General features: G+C 43.5%; 1 protein-coding gene across 1 annotated transcript; it reads right to left on the bottom strand.

The window, feature by feature from the left end:
• Window positions 1-18788: 18788 nt before the first annotated feature.
• Window positions 18789-19715, bottom strand: sub1b (SUB1 regulator of transcription b; the record flags this gene model as incomplete). The annotated part of the gene is given in 4 exon segments (XM_024260242.1): window positions 18789-19005; window positions 19078-19186; window positions 19251-19370; window positions 19646-19715. Coding segments are annotated over 4 exon segments (378 nt in total). The 3' UTR covers window positions 18789-18925.
• Between the last annotated feature and the right edge of the window lie 467 nt (window positions 19716-20182).

Here is a 20182-nt window from a genome sequence, read left to right as displayed (position 1 = left end):
ACACACCTGGGGCCCACCAATTCAGCCCAGAGGTAAACCATATGGTGGCCATATTGAAATGTTTGCAGGGTAGTGGAGATAAACCCTTACTGAATTAAAGAAAAAAAAAGCATCAAATGTCCAACAGAACCTGAAGAGAATCAAAATAACTTTATAGCATTTCTAATTCAGCAGTCATTGAGTCTGGGTTTCCTAATAAACTATCAGCTTCAGTTTTAGGGAGATTAACATGAATACTTTATGTGATAGAACTTATTTTACTTGTGAATATGAAGTCTTCACTTTTGAGATGGAACACATGGATCAACAGTACTAAGACTCTTAGTTTTAGAACCAAACAAAAACCTGGATCCTGGAGTGGTTCTTCGTAGCCTCAATAGATGAGCAGTAAGAAGTTCCAGGAGATTTTAATTCATTTAATACTCTTGATTCGTGCATACGTAATCTTTGATTTATGCATAACTTTAGATTTGTATGTGCATAAGTAAAAACATTGCAAAATGTAAAAAAAAAATACAAAATACAATTTACACATGCAAATCTTTACAAAATATGCACAAATCACCTCTTAAGCACACAAACACATCAATTCTTATTTTTAAAGGGAGAAGTGTTTTAAAAACGCTTATTTTGACTTTTTTATATTAGTTATCAGGAATATCTTTTCTAAGAATGTGGGAAAATGTCAAGTTTCACCGGATATTATTCACAGTCTAAGTTCAAAACAGTGGATAAGAAAACTCTGATGAACAAGCATTCTAGTAGCACTTGAACGCATCACTCATGGACAAATTTGTGAGATGAGAAATAAGTCTCACGACAGATTCTGGTGTGTTGTGGGTTCTGAAGAGCGTAATTTTTAAAGATTTGCATGTGTAATTGGTTTCAAGCTGTTGTAATTTTAATTTGTGCATGTGTAAATTGTATGTTTTTTAATTTTATAATGTTTTACTTATGCACAAAAGGTATTATATGAGTTACAAATCAAGAATTACGCACGCACAAATCAGAGTGAGTCTATTTTCTCTCCATATCAAATAACCTTTCAATGTTTTTGGACAGGGATGCTCAGAGAAAACCCACACATGCTCAAGTAGAACATGCAGACTCCACACAGAAAGAACCAGCTGGGATTTGAACCAGAACCTTCTCACTGTGAGGTGGTTAAGATTCAAAGTTTTATCTGTGTTTAACACCTCATGTTAACCTGAGAACTCCCACAGAAGTTAAGGACCAGGAGGATGGGAGGAAGGAAAGTGAAAGTCAGACATTCAGATGAGCTAAACCTCATGCTGCTCTGTGACTGAAGAAGACTGCAGCAACACCTCCTCCTCCTGCTCCTCCTCCTCCTCCTCCTCCTCCTCCACTGGTATTTCAGGACTTGTTAAGATTTAAATAACATTAACACTAACACAACCTTTCTGCTGCTGCCAGTTTTCTGTCAGACATCAATAACAAATCTGTTCAGTTCATTAGAGCAGACACAAACTCAAACATCTACAGGACAATGATATGTTACTAAGTCATTCTACTAGATGTTTGTCTGAATCTGCAGCAACGACTCGGTGAAACAGTCGTTCATCACTTCCTGTCAGTGAATGTGCGTCCTGGTAGCTGCAGGTTAACGGTGCTTTTCTCCACTAACATTGTTAGAATCAAAGCAGAGCTGGAGTCAAATGGTCGAATAATAAAGAACAAAGCAGGCGTTTGGTAAAATAACCAATGAAAGTGTCTTTTCAAAGGAGAGTTAAAGAGGCCTTGTGTTCATTAAACAGGTGTGTAGGTCATCGATGGACCATGGCCCAGTCTCAGGTCTGTGGACTCAATCTGTTTCAATAAACGTCAGCATTCTTCAGTCAGAACCAAACCCAGACTCTTACAAACATGACAGCAAAGTCCTCAGGCGGTCTGTAGAGGTCTTCATTTCTCTGGTTTTCATCTTCTCTTTTGTTTTAAAAGTGTATCATTATTGTGTTCCAATCACATTTACTCCCTGCTGATGTTTCAAAGCTGAGTTCTAGTGCTGGTTCCCCACAAAACAACTTATATTTGCATTTGTGTTTGTCTCAACCTTTGTTTCCCCTATCTTCATTAACAGGAATATTTTTAAAGAAAAGGCAAACTGTAATCAAATACAAGCAGTCAGAGTCAGGTCAGGTGGAGCTCTTGATCTAAGGTTAAAAAAAAATAAATCTATTTTTATTTCTTCAACTACAACCTGCTCTCTGGAAAACCTTGATTATTTGTTAATATCAAATGAACCTTCAAACCACATGATCCAACCGTTTCTTAACACATGACAGAAAAGTTTAAAGTTTCTGTTTAGTTAAAATAGATCAATTCAAATTTCACTTTGAAGTGTTTCAAAGAAAAATAATCCTGATAATGATTCCAACCTGCATTTTTTGCAGGATGTGTGAATTAAACTGGCAGCAAAAGGTTACAGTAAACCAGATCTTCATCAGGCAAACATCATATATTTTAGGGTCGCATCGATGAATCAGTGAATTCATTTGTATTCTAACGATCCAACCAGGTCAGCAGAATCAAATCAAGTTGACCTAAGCCATTAAAGAAGAAAAAAGTAAAAACAAATCACAAGTACACGTCTTTAGACACATCTGCACAAGTACACACCTGTAGACACATCTGCACAGACTCACACCTGTAGACACATCTGCAAAGACTCACACCTGTAGACAGATCTGCACAAGTACACACCTGTAGACACATCTGAACAGACTCACACCTGCAGACAGATCTGCACAAGTACACACCTGTAGACACATCTGAACAGACTCACACCTGCAGACACATCTGCACAGACTCACACCTGTAGACACATCTGCACAGACTCACACCTGTAGACACATCTGCACAAGTACACACCTGTAGACACATCTGCACAGACTCACACCTGCAGACACATCTGCACAGACTCACACCTGCAGACACGTCTGCACAAGCTCACACCTGTAGACACACCTCTTCAGACTCACACCTGTAGACACATCTGCACAGACTCACACCTGCAGACACGTCTGCACAAGCTCACACTTGTAGACACACCTCTTCAGACTCACACCTCGCCACACTGGTGCTCAGGCACACCAGCACAAATTTTCACCTCTGCACACTATTGCACAGACTCAGACTTGTGACAGTCCTGCACAACATCTGTACGTGCACCTACACACAAACAAATTCATCTCTTTGCATTTTAAGCAAACAATGTTGAAGAATCAGAATAAAAGCTTGATCATCGTCATGGTTTTACCTACAGACAGCAGGTCAGTAACAGTATCTCAGTAACACAGACGAAGGTCTAAAGGTCTTCAGATCATCGTCTTCAGCAGGTCACGATGCTGAAGCGTGCAGCTGCATGTGAGGGAACGAGGTTTGGACTCATATCTGATGTTTGGCACCGCTGCTGTAATCACCAGAGCGCTCTTTCCTCGTTAGCCTGTCTTGATGCGGATTTGGAAGCCATTCATGTCCCATCAGCTGCTGATGACGTCAAGAAGGGCTTTATCAGATGAATCTCACACTCCTCACGCCGACCATTTGCAGTGGAATGCATCTCCTCTCAGCTCCTCTCAGGAAGAAATGGCTTCCTTCCTTCTTCATACTTCCGTTCTCATTAGGACTGTACATGCTGTTTGTTTGGATTCTGCTTTTCACACCATTTCTGGATTTCCATGCTTTTAATCCTGCTTTTAGAAAATGTTTTAGGATCAAACTTAACTGGAGTTTAGGAGAGAGTGTATGCTAACATAATCATGAAGCTCTTTGTAGAACCTGCAGAAGCCGGAGACGGGGAAATTAAGAACATTGGTTCTTAGTTGAACCAGTCAGAGTTAGTTTCCTTTAAAAGTATTCTCATTTCAAAGGTGCCAGAGCTCCCCTTGGACCTATAACAGCTACTTCTCGCCTCACTTTTTACTTGATTTGGTTTGACTTAGATCTTGGCTCCATACATTTGATTTGACGAATGGGAATCCACCATTGGCCAAACGAGTAAGAAACTCCAGAACGTCACCTGCCGTTCTGCACCACCACCTTGGAAGTGCCTGAAACTTGTTACTCCCTGTCTCTGGGGATTCCTGTGCGCTTTGGTGCTTTAGTGCAGCGCTCCCTAACCTCCAGGCCATGGACCGGTACCGGTCTGTGGGTCACTTGGTAATGGGCCGCAGACAGAAAGAAATAATAGTTTATTTTCTGATCCTGAAGAAGTTTTATTTTGGATTCTGTTCACAACATCCGTTTTGGTCACATGACTTAAAGCATCTGCATGGTTAACTAGATTGCCAAGCTAGTAGCTCAAAGATGAATACAAAAACCAAATAATAAAACGTATTTGGAAAATTACGAGAAAAGAGTCATAGAGGAGACCAAACAAGAGCCTTCAGAGAACAATAAAGCTGCTGTTTACAGACTAAACTACAGTTTTTCTTCATATACAGAATTATTCAGACGGTTGTTCTGATGTAGCAGAAGCTGCTCTATCTAATCCACAGACTCGACTGTTTCACACACAGATAACAAAGTTGGAGACATAGCGGATTTTCCTAGAGAAAGGCTGAATTAGGATCAGAAACTTAAGCACCGAAAATGTTCCTTTGTATTGAAAAAATACCTAATGAATGAGGATTCATGTAAAGACAAAGCATGATGAATATTTTTGCTCTGAAAGATAATCAGAGTCTGGATTGATGTAAAGATGACATTCTATGGGGGAAAACATGTAATGTTTTCTTTGTGGATTTTTTCCAAACCAGAAACGACTTGTACAAATCAACAACTTTGTTTCATTGAATCTTCATCATCTATATAAAAAAAAATGTACTGATATTTTTAGACTTTTTGAAACAAAATTTCTTGTAGTAGCATTTTATTTTGAAAATAGATTTTCACAAACCAGACTTAAAAATGCCAATTTCAGCCTCGTTCGGACTGGTCCATTAGAATATTGTCTAATTTAAACCGGTCCGTGGCCTGAAAAACGTTGTGGATCTCTGCTTTAGTGGTCTCATTATATTACCTGCTGAATGCATAATCTGGCCTCAGTATCAGACTTCAAACTTCATTCAGACTGTTTTTGGGTCTTCTTCATTTGTCCATTTACAACCTTGAAGAACCACTTTGGTGAAATGTTTGGGATTTTTACATGTTTCTGAAGATGTGGGACAAATATTTAAAAAAAATACGCTTAAAATTGTGTTTCTGAGTCTGTCTTACTTCAAAATGTCATGAATTAGGAGCAAATAGGAAAAAAATGCAGTTTGAAAGAGAACATATTTATAATACGTTGGCCGGGCCACAAGCTCCCTGCTCCCAACAGTCCCACCCAGAACTCAGCAGAAGCTCTAATGAACTCCTGCCGCTCTGCAGAAACTATGTCCTAAAGAATGACTCTTTTTTTGTCTTAAAATTGTGTAATTATAATAAAAAAAACACTGGGAATGGTTTAACAAAAGATCAAAAGATGATCAGAGTGTGACTTTAACAAAAAGAGAGGAACAGGATCACTGGGCCACATTTCTTCTTCTGCAATGACAATCTAAAAAACTGAAAATCATCAGTAACATCTACATTTACTGGTATCAGGACTGCAAACCAATGAAGGTCCTTGGCCACTAGCAGCATCTGTAGGACCTTATATACACACTCAAGTAAAAAGGCACAGATTCCTCCGAATGTTTAAGGTTTGGTGTAGAAGCCCTGACACTCGTCCTGACACACTGAGAAGAGCATTTGTTCTGCTGCAGTCACAGTCGGGTCCAGCAACGACTCCTGTGTGACGTGGGGGTGTGGGGCTTCCTGATCAACCAGACTGTGTGAAGGTTTGGTTTCAGCTGCTCTTCAACGTTTGAAGCTGTTGCAGCTTCTCTGCAAAAACGATGTGGAACAACAAGGAACCCCACCAGAATGTTTGACAGGAGCTGAAACAAAGCGAGTTTCAACGAATCTGCCACAATCATGGTGTGGAGTAGTTTGTTGGTGGAGGCTCGCTGTGGGAGTCAGAGAGCGCTCAATGAAGGAACCACTTTGTTTTTCCACCGTTTCCATTCTGCACTCTTACGTGGAAGTGAGAATAATGCTTCCTGAGTGGGACAGGTTTAGTTCCTCTACCATTATTAGACTTTTCAAACAGCACTCGTGTCCTTTAATCAAGCAGAGTGTAAACAGGAAAGTTTGTGAGGGCAGGGGGTTCAGGGGTTTTAGGATCGTGAAGGAGTAATGACTGACACTTTACCATATTAAAATGTCAGATAGAAAACAGATGCTGCCCTTTACTATGTCATATCTGAGTCGATTATGCCTTCAAGAAAAATGTAAAAAAAAAGCCGTTGATCTTGTGCTGGTTTTGTTGCTACAGAAACGCAGTTCCTCACAAGCTTCATGGTTTATGAGCTGCAGATCTCAGCTCTGACAGCTGATTTCCTTTAATAAATCCTTGTGGGAGCTCGTGTTCCTATCAGACTGCACAGAGGAATCTGCTGCATGAAATGTGTGATCTCTGCAGACATCAGCGTCAAATTAAACTGATGCTTACAGCGTTAATCTTGGCGTGCATCAGAGATAAAAACATTGTTCTCGTGCGCTCCATGTCTCAGGACATCAAACACAGCAGGAGAACACTCATTTCCCTGTACTTAACATCTCCAGGGAGGAGCGAGGAAGGGAAACAGGCAGCGCTGAGCAGCCTTATCAGCCGCCGCCTGATAGTGAAAATACTCTCAACAAAGAGCCTCAGTCCATTAAGCTTTAACGTAAGAGCTCCACTTTCACTTGACGGTGTGGCTTTAAAAAAAATAAAACAATCAACACTGTTAATTCATAAATTTACAGTGAAAGTCTGTGAAGAGGAACCAGTCCTCATCAGGTTCTCCTCAGGTCCTATGCAGGCCCAGTTCTGGTCCACTGCAGGTCTTCTGGTTCTCTGTAAGTTCTTTGTATCTCTTGGCAGAAAAGCTCTTTAGGTCCAGTTCAGCTCATCTCCATCTGCAGGTCTTCTTTAGCTCCTATTTAGGTCTTTATCAGGCCCTCTGCAGGTCCTCCTCGTTTGCTCTGCAGGTCTTCTTCAGGTTCTCTTAAGGTCTTTTACAAGTCCACTTCTGGTTTTCATCAAGCTCTTATCAGGTCCTCTGCATGTCGTCTGCAGCTCTTGCTCAGAAAACCCCCTTATGTCCATGTTGGGTCATTGTCCTCTTCTGGTTCTCTGCTGGTCTTCTTTGGATTCTCTCCACACTGCAAAAACACAATCTTAAGAGAGCAAAAAGATGTCCGTTTCAAGATAATTTGTCTCATTTTCTTTCTTGCAAGAAAATAATCTTATCAAGAAAATTTTTCAATTGTAAAATAATCTGAGAGTGTATTCAGACAGGACACATTTGGTTTGCTTCAAGTGAACCAGAGTTTATTTCCCCAGTAATTCAGAACAAAGGTTCAGTCTGAATACACACAAACTAATCCTAATCCAGGACCAGGATCCGCTCTCGGACCCATCTTTTGAGGTGGTCTCGGTTCGCTTTCAATTGGAGTGAGCTTCAGTTCGCTCTGAGATCCTTCAGTCGGAATACGATCCGCTCTGAGACTGAAATAACTAAACCAAGACGGCCACCGTAGCCTTTGATAAACACGTTAGGAGTGAGGCGATCAGTGAGCCGTGAACCAATGTAAAGCATCGATTGTCATGTTAGCCAAAATGAAGTAATTGGTCCAACTGATTACTTTTTAGAGCGTTAATTTTAGCACAGTTAAAACCACTTATGACTCACTTTTCTGTGTCTCGTTACGCAGTACGCACATGGGGAGCTGCCGTGACGTCATCCTAATTTCTGGATTCTAGTTCCTTAACAGAATTCTCTTAAAAACAATGTCACAACACCACAACAATGAGACACAGAAACTCCTTAAAATGTGGTTGGATGAATTTGGGTTCACTAAAACAACTTTTAATGTGATCCACATTGCTGCTCACTGTTTTCCTCACAATCTATGTGTCATAAACTCTTATCAGAGTACCTCGTAGCCGTAGTGTCCTCAGTAACCGTCCTGCAGGGTTCCTCTGCTGCACAGAAAGCAGCAGTAAAAAGTGTGGAACTTGACCTTCATACAGACACTCAAAATCCATCAGCCAAATAAAAAGTTTGAATAAGTGAAAAATTCTGACAAACTGCAGCACCGTAAAACCTCCATCTCTCTCTTTTTGTTTTGACTCGCCCCTGTAACTGCTGGCCAATGACTAAAGACTTCTTTGGTCACATGGTTTTGTTTACAAGATTTGGTCTGAAACGGTCCCCTCCTTGAATCGCCACCTTAACGTGGTGGAGGGGTTTGAGTGCTCAAGTGATCTAAGGAGCTATACTGTCAGGGGGCTTTTGCCCCTGGTAGGGTCTCCCATGGCAGACAGGTCCTGGGAGACGAGCCAGACAATGAACGGTTCAGAACCCCTTCATGAGAAGTAATAACAAAGATCTAGTTACGTTGCCCAGATTGGTGTCACCGGGCCCCACCCCGGAGCCAGGCCTGGGGTTGGGGCTCATAGGCGAGTGCCTGGTAGCTGGGGATCCTCCCACGGGCCCCGGTTGGGTCCAACCCGAAGAAGAAACTTGGGATCACTCCCCAGTGGGCCCACCACCTGAAGGAGAGATCTGAAGGGGCCGGTGCAATGTGGTTTGGGTAGCAGTCGAAGGCGAGTGCCTCGGCAGCTCAAACCCTGGGCATGGAATTTGGCTTTTGGGACATGGAACGTCATCTCTCTGGGAGGGAAGGACCCTGAGCTGGTGCGAGAGGTAGAGAGATACCAGCTAGATATAGTTGGGCTCACCTCCGTGCACAGCCTGGGCTCTAAAACTCAGTCCCTCGAGAGAGGTTGGACTCTCTACCATTCTGGAGTTGCCCATGGTAAGGGGCTTATTTGTGAGCCCCAAGCTCAGCTGCCAAGTGTTGGAGTTCACACCGGCGAAAGAGAGGGTTGTGTTCCTTCGCCTTCGGGTGGGGGACAGGTCTCTGACAGTGGTTTCGGCTTACAAGTCAAAAAGCAGTCCGGAGTACCTGGCTTTCTTGGTGGGGTACTGGAAAATGCCCCAAGGGGGGACTCCATCATCTACCTGGGGGACTTCAATGCTCATGTGGGCAATTACAGTGGCACCTGGAGGGGCGTGATTGGAAGGAATGGCCTGACCTGACATGAACCTGGTCAGGAGCTGCGGTAGCAAGGTTTCTGGTGCCTGTCGTGGTGGCAACCCCAAACCCGGTGATAGACACCGGAAGTAAGGGATACAGGCAAATTGAAGAAGGAGTCCCATCAGGTATGGCTGTCTTTTGGGACTCCAGAGGCAGCTGACAGTTATCGGCAGTCTAAGTGAGCTGTGGCCCGGGCTGTCTTGGAGGCAAAAACTCGGTCCTGGGAGGAGTATCGGTTGGCCTTGAAGAGATTCTGGCAAACCATTCGGCGCCTCAGGAGGGGAAAACACTTTTCTGCAGGCACCGTTTTCAGTGCAGGTGGGGATGGGGCATTGTCAGGTGGTGGAATCTCCTCAACTTTGATGACATGCCTTCCGTTGAGGAAGCAGTGGCTGAGGACACTGGGGTGGAAATGTCCATCACCCCAGCTGAGGTCACTGAGGTAGTCAAAGAGCTCCTCGATGGCAAGGCTCCGGGGGTGGACGAGGTTCGCCCCGAGTACCTCAAGTCTCTGGATGTTGTGGGAGTGTCTTGGCTGACACGTCTCTGCAGCATCACGTAGCAAACAAAAACTGTACAACTGGACTGGGAGACAGGGATGGTGGTTCCCCTTTTCAAGAAGGGGGACTGTTACGGTCCCAACAGGTGGACAAGCCTCAGTCTAGGGGGGGAGACACAAAAATGGACCATAACACATGAAACTGAACAACAGGAAGATAAGGAACACAGTTTTATTGAGGAACTAAACTGTGTACTGTAAAGAAAGAACAGAAAAAAGGAATGATTAGTTTGCTGGCTCAAAAAAAATATCAAAACAAAGGGAAATGGAACCTTGGCCAAACATAACATAAATCAGGGAGTCTGCTTACCCAGCCACCTTGACCGTCGGAGTCAGCAGCTCCCTGCTAAGGCTGCCTAACAGAAGTCTACCTATACAAAAGAAACAAAGCAAACCCGCAAATAAAGACTGCCAAGGTCCATCCCCAAAACTAACATAAAAAAACCCGGCAGTGTAAGACTGCCGAGGAAATAAAGAAGAAAAAAAAAGAAAACCAAACAAACCAGCTCAACTTCAACTCAAAGATCTCCCGCTCCTGCTGCTCAGTCTTCTCCTCCTCTGCCTCTGCCTCCAGGTTGAGGGCCTCCTCTGGTTTAAATAGCCATCAGGTGGTAATCAGGATAATTGGCCCCCACCTGCCAGGTGAACAGAACAACAGGGCAGGCAAAGACGCAGCATGTCAGCCATAACAGGACCAGAGGGTGTGTTCCAACTACCGAGGAATCACACTCCTCAGTCTAAGCCAGGATACTGGAGAGGAGAGCCCGTTTGGTGGTCGAACCTCAGATCCAAGAACAACAGTGCGGTTTCCGTCCTGGTCGTGGAACAGTGGACCAGCTCTACACCCTCTCCAGGGTACTGGAGGGTTTGTGGGAGTTTACTCATCCAGTCCATTTGTGTGTTGTGGATTTGGAGAAGGCGTTCGACCGCGTTCCCCGTGGTGTCCTGTGGAGGGTGCTCTGGGAGTATGGGGTCCGGGGAGCCTTACTCAGGGCTGTCCGGTCTCTGAATGACTGGAACAGGAGCTTGGTTCCCATAGCCGGCAGTAAGTCAGACCTGTTTCCAGTGCACGCTGGACTCCGGCAGGGCTGCCCTTTATCACCGGTTCTGTTCATAGTGTTTATTGACAGAATTTCTAGGCGCAGCCAGGGGCCGGAGGGGATCTGGTTTGGGGACCACAGGATTTCCTTTCTGCTCTTTGCAGATGATGTTGTTCTGTTGGCTCCATCAAACCGGGACCTCCAGCATGCATTGGAGCAGTTTGCAGCCGAGTGTGAAGCGACTGGGATGAGGGTCAGCACCGCTAAATCTGAGGCCATGGTTCTCGACCGGAGAAAGGTAGTTTGTCCTCTCTTGGTGGGTGGAGTGTTCCTGCCTCAGGTGGAGGAGTTGAAAAATCTCGGGGTCTTGTTCACGAGTGATGGAAGATCGGAGCGTGAGATCGACAGGCGGATTGGAGCGGCGTCCGTCGTTATGTTGTCGCTGCACCGGTCCGTTGTGGTGAAAAGAGAGCTGAGCCAGAAAGCAAAGCTCTCAATTTACCGGTCGATCTTTGTTCCAGTACTCACCTATGGTCATGAGCTCTGGGTCGTGACCGAGAGAACGAGTTCCCGACTACAAGCGGCTGAAATGAGCTTCCTCAGGAGGGTGTCTGGGCGCTCCCTTAGAGATAGGGTGAGAAGCTCAGTCACCCAGAGAGAGCTCAGAGTAGAGCCATTTCTCCTCCACAACTAGAGGAGCCAGTTGAGGTGGCTCGGTCATCTGGTCCAGATGCCTCCTGGACGCCTCCCTGGAGAGGTGTTCCGGGCATGTCCCACTGGGAAGAGGCCCCGGGGAAGACCGAGGAGACGCTGGAGAGACCATGTTTTTCGGCTGACCTGGGAACAACTCAGAGTCCCCTCAGAGGAGCTGGAGGAAGTGACCGGGGAGAGGGAAGTCTGGACGTCTTTGCTTAAACTGCTGCCCCACAACCCATGAATTAACCAAAGCAACCGCCACCCCCACCCCACCAGCACCACCTTTGGAGGATTAAATTAAAATTTTTTTTTTATTTTCCATCCAAGAGTCTTGTTTGTCCCTGTGTGTCTGTAAGTGCTTCTCTTCTGTTCACAGAAAAAACTTTGGGATTCTTTTTTTCTTATTTAAATGTGTAAATATCAAGAGTTGTCATTGTGGAAACACCTGCAGAGTCACAGAAACACATAACCGATTCAACACAACAGACAGCTCTGTGTGAGTCCAGACGGCCTTTGTGTCGTCAGCTGATGCATCCAGAGCTGAAGGAGTCTGGGAAATGTCAACAAATCCTCCACCGCCCCTCCTCACAGATAGGTCACCTTAAAAACTACAATTTGTTCAAATAGTTACCATCCTGCTCTCCTTCCGAGCAGCCACAGGCATGAACTTTACCTAAAGTCAGACAAAGCTGCAGAGGAACACTCTTCAGGAGGACAAACAGAAGAATGAAGCTCCTCACAAACCCTGCTCTTCTCAGTCAATTCCAATTCCTCTCTAAGCTCTGAGAGCCAACGGGAAAACATGAAAGAACTGGATCAAATACTGTTTGCTGTACAAGGATCTTCAGGTTGGACTGTTGTTATTTGAAACTAGGGATGTCCTGATCTGATCACGTGATTGGTTGATGACTCCATTGATATCAGATGTTGTCCCCGACCAGTATCAGATATTTAATTTATTGTTATTATTATTAGCGTTTTGCATTTCAAGCATATTAGTTTAGATAAAAAAAAAATATTTTACTTATACATTCAAAATACAACACCCTCATGATCTGATGATCTGGTCACTTATCTAATTTTCTGGACCTCCCCTGTGATCTCTGTGTGTGAACCAAACAAAGTAATAGTTCTGGTCAGATCTGTCGTACTGAAGGCCCATTCCAACTGATTCAGAGAGGCTATCAGCAGAGAAAGGACCCTCATATTAGTTTTTGGTTGCTTTACAAATTCAGTTGTAGCTGAATGGAGAGAATGCTTTGTAAAATGTAACATTCTGAGTCAGTGACTCTTCTTCCATGAATCAACAACATTCATTGTTGATTTTGAGTCTCTACAGATTGTTTCAAGACGAGAGGAGTTGTGGCTGAAGCAGCTTCGTTTTGTTCATGGCACATGCAGATGGAGACGGTTCTTACAAGGAAATCGAGGAAAAATGCCAGAACGTTTCAGATGTTTGGGTGCACAAAGATCTCTGCAGAACAACTTAATTTATTTCTGTGCTCAGTTTGTGTGAGAGACCTGATGGGACTTCAGGGATCTGGTGATGACCCGTGCCCGGAGGATCGAGAAGCCTTCAGGAACCAGGAGGAAAGCGAGGAACCTCTGCAGGCACGTGGCTCGTCCAGACATGCGGTCAGACCAGCAGGAAGTCCGTGATTAGGATGAGATTAAACTGTGTCAGTATTATCCCAGAATATTTTCCTCAGATATGGAAGCATGGAGGGAGAGATTTAATCTGCTGGATCTCAGGAAGGCACAGGCTCAGCGGATCTGCTGACTGCCTTCCTGTTCATGTTAGAGGAAACTACTCTCATCATCTACATCATTACACTGATGGGCTAAAGAGATCCCCAGAGGCAGATAAGAGGAGCTGCCGTTTTAGCACCACAGGAGAAAGTGACTGCTCAACCCTCCCAGCACAGACCTGTGACCTCGTGATGCCGTCAGGACCTCATTCGTCTGCAGATCAAACCCAAATGTCAGAGATGTAGGGAAAGCAGGAGAAACTGACATGAGTGTAGAGGGCAGCTTTACAGGTGTGGAGGGAGGTTCACATTTGCTGTCTGTTGTGGTAGGTGACCTGGACCAGAATAAAGGTTATGTCCAATTCTCTCCCTACTCTCTAACTACTAAAAAACTGTACAGTACAGGACTATCTAGAGCAGGAGGGTCAGACTCAATCACACAAGGGGACAAAATCCAAAACACACCTTATCACGGGTCGAACAGGATAAACATTTATTGAACACTCTAAAACTACATTTTTAAAACTTTAAAACCGTAACTCTATAACATAATTATGATCTAGATATATAGCATTACCTGTCATAATGCTAGTGTAAATGGTGTAAGCTGAATTTGGCCACTAAAGATGCTGAAATTGATAGCAAAAAAACTGAAGTTGATAGCCAGCTAAAATATTAGCTAAATGCCAAATTAGTTAAAAATAAAAAATAAAAAACTTTGGTTAGGCAAAACCGCTAGCTAGTTGAAAAAATAGCAAAATTTCAAAATAACTTAAAAAACTGAAAATAAAAAGCCTAATACGCCAAAACAGCTAGCATGAAGCTGAGATATTAGCTAAACTCCAAGATAGCCTTAAAAAATTTAGTAAATGCCTAAATTGTCCAAAAAGCTATCAGAATTCCGATTTTTAAAACTTTAAAACCATAATATTTTAACATAATCATGGATAATAAAAAGGCAGGAATTTTCTTCTAGAATAAATTAAATTAAACTTTAAAAAACTTTCAATATTTTACTCTCCGTAAAAACATATTTTGTCAAAATTATAAATTAGAAATAAGCGCAAGATAACATCGGACCAGTAATAACAATAAAATAAAATGGATAGAATAACCAGGAGGGCCGGATCCGGCCCCCGGGCCTTGACTTTGACACATGTGATCTAGGTTGTGTCTAAAATCCCACCATAACCCCTGACAACAAAAAAACTATATACTGCCCTGGGTTTTAAAGGCAATTTGGACACGATGTTCACTACTTTTCTTTAGTTTTCCCAAACGCTGGGTACATCACCGATTTCACAAAGTCAAAATCGAATCAATAAGAACATTTCATAAAGTTTATTTATGACTCAATTGTCTCCTGATGTTGAAAATGTGGATGGTTTATTAAAAAATTACATTTAAACCATTTTTTATTCAAAATAGTTGGTATGTTTGCTAATCTAGTAAGTATTGATGCAAGCTAGTTTTCTGGGAAACTTCTAGTGCACTCGATTTTGGGATTAGTACATCCAGACAGCACTAGAAAATGGTGAACGCACTATGTAGTGAGTAGGGGGGAATTCAGACACAGCTCTAATGACTCGAGGTGTCAGTGACCTTCAGGAGGTATGATCAAAATGTGAACATTTTGAGAAAATGATCATTCCCACAGCAGAAGCTTCGATTTATTTTCTTTGTGTGACTGTTTAAACTTTGGTCAATCATCCAAATGAAGCCTGAAAAAATCTTCTGCCTTCTTCATGAAGGAAATGACTGTTTCCTGTCTGCCTCTCGCAGCCTCACAGATAACCCCCACTGGAGCTCCTCAGGGGTCCGGACTTCAGGACACCAAGTTCATGCATCCGAGAGGAGCAGCTCCTGGAGGAGAGCTGCAGGTTCAGGATCCACAGCAAGGTCACCGGAAACACATGAGACCACGAAGCTCTCCAGCAGTGAGAAGTCACACGCACTGCTGTGTGGAAACCATCTCCCACCAGGACCCTGAAGGAGATCCACCTCACAGTATTTGATCTCTGCTTATTTTGTAGTCTCTCCACTTAAAAATAAGCTGACCGTCTGTCATCCTATTGGAACAGTGAGAGAAAAATCACAAAGAAAATAAAAAAATTAAAAAAAATCCACAAAATTTGCATTTCATTGAGAAAAACTACAGAGGTCGGAGGTTTCTTGTAATTGGTGATCAGGTTTCTGCACAGATCAGAGGAATTCTGCTCCACTCTTACTTACAAATTATTTCTAAATCCTTCTGATTTGGTGTCTGTTGCATAGCAACTCTGAGCTTCAGCTCTCCAGAGGTTTTCTAGAGGACTGAGGTCCAGAGACTGGCTGGACCGCTCCAAGATCTCGATCTGGTTCTTCTTCTTCTTGGTTGTCTCGGTTGAATGTTGGAAGATAACCATGACCCATTTAATCCTCCTGGCGGAGGGAAGGAGGTTATCACTCAGGATCTGAAGGTACATGGCTCCGCCCATCCACACAGTGAAGTAACTGCACAAAAAAAAAAAAAACTTCCCCCAAACCATGATGCTTCCACCTCCATGCTTGACAGTGAGGATGGTGGGGTCATAGACAGCATTTCTCTTCCTCCAAACGGTTGGGTTGATGCCAAAGATCTCCATGTTGGTCTGATCTGACCACAGCAGCTTCTCTGTCAGTCTGTCTCTGAATCCTGAAGGTGTTCATGGACAAACTTCAGGAGGATCTGCTCGTGTGTCTTCTTCAGCAGGAGGACTTTATCTCTGCTAGATGTTAATCCCTTGTGGTGTGAAGTCTTCCTGATGGTTTTCTTGGTGGCTGTGGTTCCAGCTGCTTTCAGATCATCCACTAACCAAATCTACTATTAGGATGACAAACTCTCAGTTTCTTCAATAAATCAGCTGGAAATCAAATATGTCCTCCTTGTGGGTCGTGGCAAAGCTCTTCTGGCCTTTATCTTATAAACATTAACAGGAGGAAGTGAAAAGTGTTCATTAGAAGGTGTTTGGATTCACAGCAACCCTTTACCACACATGCACACACACAAACACAAACACACACACCTCCACAAGAAAGAAAGCAGCAAACAAAAGTGGTCCGTCTGCTTCTCTTCAGATACTTGACATTCCTGTTGTCAAAGTAACACAAGAGGGAAACTGCTAAGCTAGTAAGCCTGAGACTCTGTTTCTGTGGCAACCGTTGCCGTGGAGACCGCTGCAATCCTCACTAATGTGACAGATCTTTTGAAGCATTTTCCAGTGGGCTATTTTAAAAACCATCTCTGAAAACATGAGCAGAGGTTGAGGAGAAACGCTGTTTGAATCAGACATGTGACTGTTCCTGTAGAGGTGGGGGGGGGGGTCTGCAGATAAAGACGGTGCTGATAAAGCAGGAACATTCCTCTGCAGAACTCAGGAACCCTCCTCAGCTTCTCTGTGATGGACGGGTCTGAGCGGGGATGGAGCCGTCAGCGTCCCACACAGAACATCTGCTGTCAGCGTTGAACAGCTGAACCTGACAGGAAAACAGGGGGAGGGTGGTGGTGGTGGGGGGTGTCAGATTCTAGTGGAAACACCCCCCCTCTAAGGCCCCCCACCCCATCTCAAAACATCCTAAAGCAGGGGTATCAAACTCAATCACACAAGGGGCCAAAATCCAAAACACACCTTAGGTCACAGGCCGAACAGGATAAACATTTATTTAACACTAAAACTAAATTTTTAAAACTTTAACATAATTATGAACTAGATATATAGCATTACCTGTGATAATGCTATGTTTGAATGCTGTAAGCTAATTTGGCCGGTAAAGATGCTAATGCTGACAGCTGAAGATGCCGAAATTGATTGCTAAAAACACTGAAGCTGAAAGCTAAATAAGTTGACGCTAATAGCGGAAAACACTGAAGCTGATAGCCAGCTAAAATATTAGCTAAATGCCAAAATAGCCCAAAAAACAACAAAAAAAGAGCCAAAACTAGCATGTAGCTGAGCCTTCTGACGGGCTGCTTCACGGTGTGGTATGGGAACTGCACCTGAGAGCTGGAGAGCTCTACAGAAAGAGGTCCGAACAACAGTGGACATCACCGGCAGCACCTTCCTTCCATCCAGGACATCCATCGCAGCAGAAGTCTGCAGAAAGCACGCAGCTTCACCAAGGACCACATTCACCCAGTGAAAGGACTTTTCCTACTGCCACCCTCTGGGGGACGATACAGGAGCCTGCCAGAGGAAGACTCAGAGACAACGACCACCCTCAAGCTGTCAGACTTCTAAACACAGAACAGCACCCTCAAATATCGATGATGGACATGTGAGCCAACTTATGTAGATTGGACAATTCTTTGTATATATATTTTTTCATATTTATATTATGTTTTGCTGCATTACTGTTGGCCAAATTTATTTTTGCACTGTGACAGTTGCTGCAATTTCATTGTCCTTGTGATAATGACAATAAAGTCCTATCTAAAATAACTGATGTGCAATATATTTAAACCCATCCTGACCATGTTAGTCTCATACTTCTACAGTACATACCACATTTGTTTTATGTACCTGGATTATCATCACCTTCTTTTTTTTCTTCTTCTTTTTAGTATTATATTTTACCTATTTATTTTTACGTTTTATTACTTTATTACTCATTACTTTAACTTATTTTACACACTGTTGTACGTATAAGTAAAAACTGGCGAGTTCACCAGCTTCCCATCCCAAGCATTTCATTGTACCATCGACCTGTGTTGATACTCTACATGACAAAGTATTCTGATTCATTTCAAGTATTCTACATTTCATTTCAGTGATTGACTGAACTCCAAAATAACCTATATCTTAGTAAATAGTCTAAAAAGTTAGAATGCCAATTTTTACAACTTTAAAACTGTAGCTTTTTAACATATTTATGAAAAATAAAATTGCTGGAATATTATTCCAGAATAAATCAACTTAAACCTTGAATAATGTTAAATACTTTATTCTCTATAAAAATATATTTTATCAAAATTATTCAAGATAGAAATGAGCACAAGATAACATCGGGTCATTAATAACAATAAAATAAAATGATCTGGATGGCCGGATAGAATTACCAGGAGGGCCGGATCCGGCCCCCGGGCCTTGACTTTGACACGTGTCCTATTAGGTGTTGATCAGTACCAAACAGGCCCAAATGGCTCTTTTGTGGGCAAAGGTCGTGGTCTGTGGGAACAACTGTAGCAATACAATTAAATTTGAAGCAAAGACTGCTGGTTTCTGTCTGTTAAATGCACATTTCTTTTATTTTCAAGTGGAAGGATCTTCTGTTTCCCCACTGGATCTTTTCTGTCAAAAGAAACTTTCTAAATACGTTTTTTTTTGTGAACTTTGCTAGCTTGGAGGTTTCTTCCACGTTACGAAAGCAGTGGATGGTCTTTCGATGTGTGACAAAGCGTTTTGTCAAGAAAGAGGAAATGGTGAAGAAGTTTTCCAAAACAAAACTTCCTTCAGAATCAGATTCTGCATCCTGGTACCACCAACCGGTCCGCGGCCCGGGTTTGAGATCTGGAGAACAGACTGCAGCACACAGACGTCCACGCTCCCATCACCTTTATTCTCAAATACAAAAACAGTATAGGCGCCCCCCACTGAGCACAACTGGAAACTACAAACAAGAGAAACTTTAGAAAACAGGAAAAAGAAGCTACAAAAACAGACAGACGGGAATGCTCATGTTCTCTTGATGGCCTCGTCGATTTCTGATATCTGGTCTTTCAGCTGGTTCCACTGTTCCGGGTTCAGAGAGATGCCTGAGAACGGAGAACAGGTGCATTATGGGTCAGCAGGACCAGAGCGGGCGGAGCTTAAGGACGATGGCTCACCTTTCTTCCCCGGCTTCATCTCCCCGTCCTGGTTCATCCAGTACTCTCTGATGTCGATCAGAACCTTCCCTTTGAAGTCCCTGACGCTTACGTACCGCATCTTTCCGATCTGCAGATGAACGGGACGTTAGCTCCCGACCCCTTCAGAGGAACACCTGAGGCTCAACGCTCACCTGGAACATGTTGTCTTCTGCCCCCCCGCCGGAGCGGGACGAGCCCCCGGGCTTTGAGCTCTCGCCGGTCTTGGGTTTCTTGGCGGGCTTCTCTGGAGGACTGACCTTCTTCTTCTTTGCCTGCAAACACAAACATGTTGAGGACACGAGTCTGCAAAGAACAACAACCTCCATGTGTGGATCCAGATCTTTTTTTAAAAAAAACAGAAAGAACTTTGAGAAAACCCATCTGAGCAGACCCTGACGGACCAGCACCATCACAGAACCACCACACTCCATCAAAGCGTCCAGCAGGAGAGTCTGACTGAAGACAACCTCCACCGGGTCAGCTGATGGAGCCGGTTCTGTCTCAGATTACAGAACTCTGATGTTCAGCACATTCATCTTTCACTCACCTTGGTCTCCACCTCGCTGTCAGAGTCGCTTCCAGAGGTGGAGGAGAGAACTTCCTTGGATTTAGGCATTCTGCAGAAAACAGAGGATTAAAGTCAACCTTCATGGCAGGCAGGTGATCGACAGGTGGAGGGGCGGGGCCTAAAGACAGGAAGCAGTTTCCAGCAAAGAGAATGCCAGAAAAATATTAACATCTTTTTTTAATATACATCCCTTTAACCCTTTTTTTGCTTTTCTTCCAAACCCATCCATCCATCCATCTATTCATCCATCCATTCATCCATCCACTAATCTGTTCATCCATCTACTTATCTGTTCATCCATCCCCTCATCTTTTTATCCATCTGATCATCCATCCAGTCATTCATTTATCCATCCATCCACTCATCTGTTCATCCATTCATTCATTCCTCTTTTCATCCATCTGTTCATCTATCTTTCCATCAACTCATCCGTTCATCCATCCATCCACCCATCTCTTCATCCAACCATTTACTCATCTGTTCATCCATCCATCTACTCATCTGTTCATCCATCCA

This window comes from Oryzias melastigma, linkage group LG9, assembly GCF_002922805.2.
Source record: "Oryzias melastigma strain HK-1 linkage group LG9, ASM292280v2, whole genome shotgun sequence".
Taxonomy (NCBI): domain Eukaryota; kingdom Metazoa; phylum Chordata; class Actinopteri; order Beloniformes; family Adrianichthyidae; genus Oryzias; species Oryzias melastigma.
The sequence above is the reverse complement of the archived record's forward strand: the minus strand, read 5'-3'. Positions and strand labels throughout refer to the sequence as shown.